Source organism: Branchiostoma floridae, chromosome 1 (assembly GCF_000003815.2).
Source record: "Branchiostoma floridae strain S238N-H82 chromosome 1, Bfl_VNyyK, whole genome shotgun sequence".
In the NCBI taxonomy this organism is placed as follows: Eukaryota; Metazoa; Chordata; class Leptocardii; order Amphioxiformes; family Branchiostomatidae; genus Branchiostoma; species Branchiostoma floridae.
Window position 1 is genome coordinate 13,420,865 of NC_049979.1, and position 7,653 is coordinate 13,428,517.

At 39.5% G+C, this 7,653-nt stretch overlaps 1 protein-coding gene across 1 annotated transcript in view; it reads left to right on the plus strand.

The window, feature by feature from the left end:
* The window catches only part of LOC118415330 (lysocardiolipin acyltransferase 1-like), a 7,720-nt gene extending 937 nt beyond the window's left edge, over positions 1–6,783 (plus strand). Inside the window, exons 2-6 of the mRNA XM_035819840.1 lie at positions 255–507; positions 833–842; positions 1,313–1,501; positions 2,815–3,078; positions 3,203–6,783. Of these exons, the coding sequence (XP_035675733.1) occupies positions 328–507; positions 833–842; positions 1,313–1,501; positions 2,815–3,078; positions 3,203–3,696 (1,137 nt within the window). The 5' untranslated portion in view covers positions 255–327 and the 3' untranslated portion in view covers positions 3,697–6,783. The remainder of the gene's footprint in view (positions 1–254; positions 508–832; positions 843–1,312; positions 1,502–2,814; positions 3,079–3,202) is intronic.
* Positions 6,784–7,653: the final 870 nt, after the last annotated feature.

Genomic DNA, 7,653 nt, shown 5'->3' on the forward strand with positions numbered 1-7,653 from the left:
CATTTGATATGCATCAGCATTACGTACAGATTGCATGTCCATCGCCCATTGTACCGTAGAATTTGAGGTACAATGGTATTAAAGTTGGTGGCATTATTTAAGAATCTTATTCAAGAATATTGCATCTACACACATATCCCAATTTAGTGGAAAGATGGATATTCAATTGTTATTATTTTCAATTTTAATGGTTTATTTGGTTTATTGTTCAATACATACTATTGATTGAATCTTTAACAAGAGACATTCTTCAGAACCAGACCTATTGCAGGCTGAAGAAAACCTACCTCCATCAGAAGGCTACAATCTGACTCAGCAATCCAGAAGATGTGGTCATGGCAGAGGAGCTGGCTGGGTGGGACACTCTTCGCTTCCCTGATGTTCCTCTCATCCTTCCTCGGTGCCATCTTCATCCTGACCCCCATGCTCCCGCTGATGCTGATACGGCCAAAGTGGTACCGTGCTGTCGTGGACCAGCTCATCGGATGGTGGGAGACATTTCCTGTGGTAAGTGCATCCTAACAAATCAAGTCCGAACCTTTCTATCCAGCCATTTGAATAATGTTACTTCATCAACATTCTACATCCATCATGAAGTGGATGTGTATTGAATTTCAGAGGGGTAGATATTACATTTCAGCCTTTTATAAGGCTGTGCTTCTGTCATCTGCCACTCTTGTTGTGTCTGTCTTCTCTGGCAGGACCAGTCAAAGAATAGCTCTCAATATCACTTTCACTCTTGTTGATAATGAATTTGATTGTGATTAAGAATTTGATTGTGATCCTGTCACTCTTACCTAAGATTTGTTCTTCCTGTTATCTTTCCATACAGGCTCTTCTAGGTGAGTTTGCCTTGTGCCCTGTCCTCAGCAGGTTTGATCTTTGTGATCTCGTGAATTACTTAAAATCCCAAACAATTATGAAAAAGGTTAATTACATCTATTGACATGTTGATTCATTAATTTTTGTGGAATAGCATGATGGTAGATCATTGTGAACTTTGTCAGCTAACTAAGCATTCACATACATGTATTAGTGTATATGAATTTGACTTAATTGCTTTCTTTGAAATTAACTAAGTTAGGTATCATTTCTTATATCGGTGTGAGCTAAATGATCTTTTTGTAGGGTTCAGTATCAGGTCAGGAAAGTTGCTACTGTCTTGCTGAAATGGCTCCAGTCCCTAATTGTGATGACGTAGGCCAGTTCCTAAACATAAGATATGAGACACAATCTTGTAAGTGTAGAGTAGGTTGTATAGAGCATTTGGTTTGCCAAAACTGTTTTCTTCTCCTGTACATGCTACCTGCAGAGCTTGTATATGGTGTAAGGGTACGTATCACAGGAGACAAGATCCCGCAAGGGGAGCGGACACTTATCATCATGAATCACAGGTCACGTCTGGACTGGATGTTCCTCTGGTCATGTCTGCTGCGCAGAGGGCAGCTGTCCAAGGAGAAAATAATTCTAAAGACCTCGCTTAAGAACATCCCAGGACCAGGTGAGAGTATATAAGGACTACTGTTTTTCCTCACCAAACCTAAATTTTAGAACATTTTTCTGATCAGATACAATGCTGCCAGTGGAAATATCTGTTTGTGTTTGTTCAGCTTTGCAAGAAAACTGTTCATAGAACTGAGGCCACATCATTTATGTGAAGCATTTTGATTTGCAATAATGAATCTATTTTTCCTGGCATTATCTAATATTAATGTAGAGGGTAAATTCCCAGAGGCGATATGTTTGTTGACATAAGCACAGATTTTCATCTGACTTATTCCACGTTGACACTAGCCTCTTTAATTGATGCAGTACCCTAGGTATAATCCAGATAGTAGTTTGCTCCAATGTTTATTATACACTATACACAGTCGCTTCTCGCTCTGTCTTTTATTATACAAATATATACAGTCGCTTCTCTGCGATTCCATCTGGGAACCTTGACATCTATCTATATTGTCTGGACTCTGGACTCATCCAAATTTTGGATGAGGGCACTGATTTGTCCCTACGCACAAGCAAATTAAGGAATGGGTTCAAGCGCTCTTTCAAACAGGTGTTCCAAAACCCAAAATGACCTCTGTCTGCTTGCCAGAGGGTGCTCAAGAACCCATTCCTCAGTTTGCTCATTTACTGGCATCATCACCAGAGGGTTTGAATGTACAGTTCCCCAGACTGGTAGTAGAAGCGAATATACGAGCAAACTACTACCCGGATGGCACCCAGGCAAGGGATGCAGCTCAACGTTCAAGATTAATGCCTAGATAACGATCATTGGGAGATTTTTGTGTAGTCATAATAGGCAGGAAAACACTACTTCAAAATGCTCTATATGTAAACATTTCTAATGATGAATTATCAGAATGTCTGGTCTCTGGTGTGACTACGGAGAGCATCTAGAGCCACACAACTCCAGATACACAGTTGTAAGTTTTTTTATGATTTAATGGTATCTAAAAAGCCATGAAATGGTTCAACACGGGAATAAGGACAAAGTTTTAACATGTAACATTATCTAAGTTTTATCTGTACTTAATTGTGCTCATATGCTGGGTGGCAAGCTGAATTGTGTGTTGGATATTCATGTGTGTGTGTGTGTGTGTCACTGTGTGTGTGTGTATTTGCGTGTGTGTCTGTTTGTGTGCAAGTGCTTTGGTTTGTATGTGTAACCTAAATTTAAGCACTGTGCTGGGTTGAAGAGCAAATCTGTACAGAGAAAGTTGTATGCTGTGTGGTGCCTTCACTCTGACTAAGAGTAGTCCTAGTGAGCTGAAGTTGATAACTGGTGAGTACACACTGTTGTTGTTGTCCCAGGGTGGGCCATGCAGGTCGGCTGTTTCCTCTTCATCAAGAGACGATGGGACGAGGATGAGAAAATCATTAAGAGGATGCTGAACTACCTGATATCCATCAGACATGAGACCCAGCTGCTGCTCTTCCCAGAAGGCACAGACTTGACCGAGTACACACGCAAACGCAGCAACGACTATGCAAAAGAATATAACCTTCCCAAGTACAACTATGTTCTCCATCCAAGAACAACAGGATTTGTGTACATTGTGGAAAAGCTTAGAAAAGGTAGTTCATACACATTAATCACTCATGATTTCACTTTAAAGAAAAGGTCATTTGAATTATTGATGGTTTCCTCATTAAATAGTAGCTTTTGAAAGATTAATGTGTTCTTCCCTTCCTCCACCAGCCAAACAACTTGATTCCATCCATGACATCACTGTTGGCTACCCAGCCGGGGTCCTGCAGAACGAGATGGACCTGTTTGCAGGCCGTTTCCCAAGAGAGGTCCACTTCCACATCCGCAGACACCCCCTGCAAACCCTTCCGAACACCAGGGGCCAGCTGGAGCTATGGTGCACCACCCGGTGGGCAGAGAAGGAACTGCAGCTGAAGGAATTCTACCAGAGGAAGCGGTTTAAGGACCTGAATCTTGTGGATGGCCGGAAGTCGGGGAACCACTTTCGGAAGGAGCAGGTCAAGGCCATCCTCTGGCTCTCCATCTTCTTCTGGGGCAATTTTGTGGTAGTGATGCTGTACCTCATGGCCAACCACTTTTTCCTCCTGAAAATGACCTCCATCATTGCTGTCTTCTACATTGTGGAAGGCTTGCTCTTTGGTGGGGTGGAAGACATGGAGATCAAACTGCATAATGCAATCTGGGGAAAACTGCCCTGGAAATGATATGAGTTAAAATGTGCTTTCAGGAACATGTAGATATTGTAGTAGAAATGATCTGATGAAAGCTCATTGGTATTTGCAAGGACTGACTGTGATGCTGTTGGAAGTACATGTACTAGTATATGGGTGACACCTATGCATGTTTTGCTTTGTTTCCTGCACATATGCATTGTATGGTATTTTAGTACAGATAGAATCCAGTTGGGTCTTCTGATAACTCTTTGATATTCCTTCATTGTGGACAGTCAAAAACCAGTGTCAGCATTTGCACAGACTGGGTTTCTGCCAGAAAAACAGTCCATGCAAACATTAAGACTGGTTTTGCTTTGTAAATGCATCCCATAGAATTATAAGGAAAATGCCAACAATCATGTCATATGCTGACCAGGGCTGGCACTTGAGTGCAAGCAAGAAGATTCAAACAAGACCATGATCTTGTTATGATCTATTTTGCAAAGAAAGGGATAGTATACTTAATAGTGTAGTAAAAATAACTAAAAGGATGATTATTGATGCAGTACCATCTGATTCAGAGAAACATCCTGCAGACAACTTTTGTTTTTAGACATCGTTGTACAACATGATATTGAACATTCTCTCTGAAAAGATAGATTTGTTATGATATGAAAGCTTCACTGTACATTCAAAGATACTCATCACCTTTCCATTGTCATGCATATGTGTCTGTATATGTTGCCAAAGATATTTATTTAACTTACATAGATAATACAATGTATTGTGTTTATGGACAAATGCAGTATTTACAAAAAAGTAAAATAAGAGTGTGATTAGGAAGTCTGAAGTGCATATCATAAGCTCTGTAGCTACTGTGAAGAACTTGGGAAATTCTTTATGATAGTTGTATGTAATGCCTATATTTTCTATGTGTCAAACATATGTTTAGTTTTGCAAAAGAGTATGGCGTTAATGTTATGTAGTGAGTATTTTGTTTTGGTAAAAGTATATAAGTACTTTTTGTAGAATTTTTTGGCTTGTGACAAATTGAAGTGGATTTTATTTCTAATAGAACACTGATGCAACTACTAGCCTCATGTAAAGTTTTGGAGGTGTTGCTAGAGAAGCTTGCGTCATTTGAAGAAGATGTAGACGAATTGGAAGGTTGGCTGCAGCAGGTTTTCATTTTTAAACCTTTCAATTTTTTCTCTGTTATTAGCTGTTTCTTAGCTGAAAATCGCACAATGTTGCTTATTGCCAAAATTATGTCTATTATGCTCAACATATGTGTCCTATGTGTAATATGATTATATTAATTGATGTGAAGAGTTAAGGTGGAACTCCAGAACCTGTGTTTAAGTAATCCGAAGTTGGTGCTGTCAGTGTCACTGTAGTGGTTTGAACACATTGGTAGGTATATATGGCTAGAGAGTGGTTCATTCATGGGAATCTGAAATCCTTACAACTTGCAAGGCTTTGTTGTGTTTTGCAAAGAGACAACTTTTGCCTTGTTTCAGGGTGTGGAATCATACTGATTTGCTAGATCTACCATGGGCAATGAATACATGTTTTGTAACAAGAAAGAGGCAATGCCAGGCCCTGTAGCATAATTGTAATTTGATGGTCTAAAGTTAAGGAATCTGCTGTACAAAAGATTGTGTGTTTACAAGGCTTATTCTACTTATAGGGGACTGTCGATAATTTATTGTCTCAGGTTGTTATGATATGTGCCTCCTAAATGATAGAAAGTACTAATCATGTTCATCTAGTTAAAATCAAGCATGCACAAAGGTGTGAAGTATAACTAGAATCAAGAAATTAGATCAGATGTAGCTTAGTCAAAGTGAGAATGTTAAAGCGTTAGTGCTGTCTGCTATACCCTACATATATATCACCAGCTTGCCTTATCTGCCTTACTTTAATATTTCACATCTGACAGGAAATTGTGACGTCAATTTTCAACTTTGCAAGTCCTCTGGAACAGTCTTAAATGAAATGTTTGTCCCTCTCCTCTACTATGTTGAGGTTTAATTCCTTTTTTTTTGGCCATTGATTTACACTGTACACTGCATTACTACCTGGTAATGGTCGAAGTGTAGGATACAGTATGCCATGATTGTAGCAGTATTGCAGCAATTCATTGTAAACTCTTCCAACATTACCTACTGTACCCAGTAGCTTAGCTAGCAAATCTAGTCTTTACTGCAGCTCTGTCAAAGTTATCATTGTAATGTTGAACATTGTGTGATATTGTAAACTCTGAAGTTGGTGGGTCTTGGCGTATAAAGAAATGAGCATATGGCAAGAGGGTCACAATCGTCCCCACCAACCTCTGCTTGGAGAGTATTCTTTTTGTAGATTTTGTAGACCTTGTCTAGTGGGGCTGCACTTTTGGCTGGGAAGCAAACACTCACTCAGCTCCACAAACAGATAATTGTTTTTTTAGCAAAGCACAATTGTCTATTCACACACACTTGAATAGAGTTTCTGTATAGCAAGAGTTGAAATTCAGGGTTTAGTACAAAATAGCCCAAACAAATCATTTGCCATTTTAAAAGCAAAGTTTGTCATGCTTTAACCTAATGGCTGTTTAGATGTAATGTTAGCTTTTTGCAAAGTCGATAGGCTGAACCACAGTAGCATTTTGCACAAGTATGGAGCATGTTTTAAACAATGTCGTAAATAATCGGTAACTACATGTATTTATTATTCTAAAATTTTCTATTTTTATCACATTGATGCAAATATATTATGTATTTGAAGAAGTTGTTCGACATAATGCAAATTCAGTAGACAAAGTACTTAAGTAGAATAGATGATGAAAGAGTAATGCCAAACATCATAAGTAAATCTGTGACAAAGCGCTCATTGTCACACCACACCAGGCTGAAATAAATTGATGGAGCAACCATGTAACAGAAGGATTTTCAAGTTCTTGTCACAATCTTGTTTTGCTCCTGCACACAAGATGGCCAAAACTGGCCTGAGACAAGCTAGCTGGAATGAGTCAAGGGAGGGTTCCTCCTTGAAGGGAACAACACCCTGGGTGCATGATGATGATGATGTTGAACCACATCTCAGAAACAGCTATAAATGCATGTTGACTGTTGAGACAATAAACTAGTGGAAATGTAACATGCAGTGTGTGTATGTGTGTGTATATCTTTTCCACATTATCCTTCCCTTAATTTGATCAACTGCGTATGTAGGGTCCTGGGCTGGTGTTGTAGCTTAGAAATTCTGGGTATGGATTCTCCTGGAATCAATTTGCAGAAGTTGGGCTGTCTTCTGGGGGCGCATAACAATCAAGTGAGAATTTTATTTTCCACTTGTGTATGATTCTTACTTTACCTGTCACTTTCAGCATAAGTCACTGATATAGAAAAAGTATACAGATAGCGCAATAGTGAAAAGTGGAACTGTGACCAGTCTAAGCAGGGACGTTATATGAACGCTACGGAATACAATCTGAGCATATGGGTTTCAAGAAGTACCCCACTTTTTTTACAGGGAGTGGGTTTTGTGAACTTAACATATTGTTAGAGGTTGTGACTTTTTTCGGTAACGTTTGGAAATTGTGAGGAGTTTAATAGACCGCTTGCGAGGCAGCTGGAGATAAAATGCATTTCGTCTTCTACCTCATTCGTAGACATAACAACGTTACAGTACTTAGGTAGTAGTAACGTTAGAGTCATACGATGTATTACAGCACCGTTGGGGTTACAGTACTCTAACTTAAGGGAAATCATTAACAGTCACAATTCCTGCTGTCTCAGTAAATCGTGTTACGCTGCAATTCGCTAGGACCCACGTGTTGCTCAAACGCCACCGTATCTACATCAAGGAAAGTTCCCGGGAAATTTTTCATTTCTGGCAATGACGTCATGGGTGGGTCAGCTGTCTACCGTCCGATTGGTCAAAAGTGATGACGTTTTAAGACCATAGGCATCGCTGATTGGATGTTCTCTACATCCGGGATATTTTTCTGTTGCGACATTTTGCTTG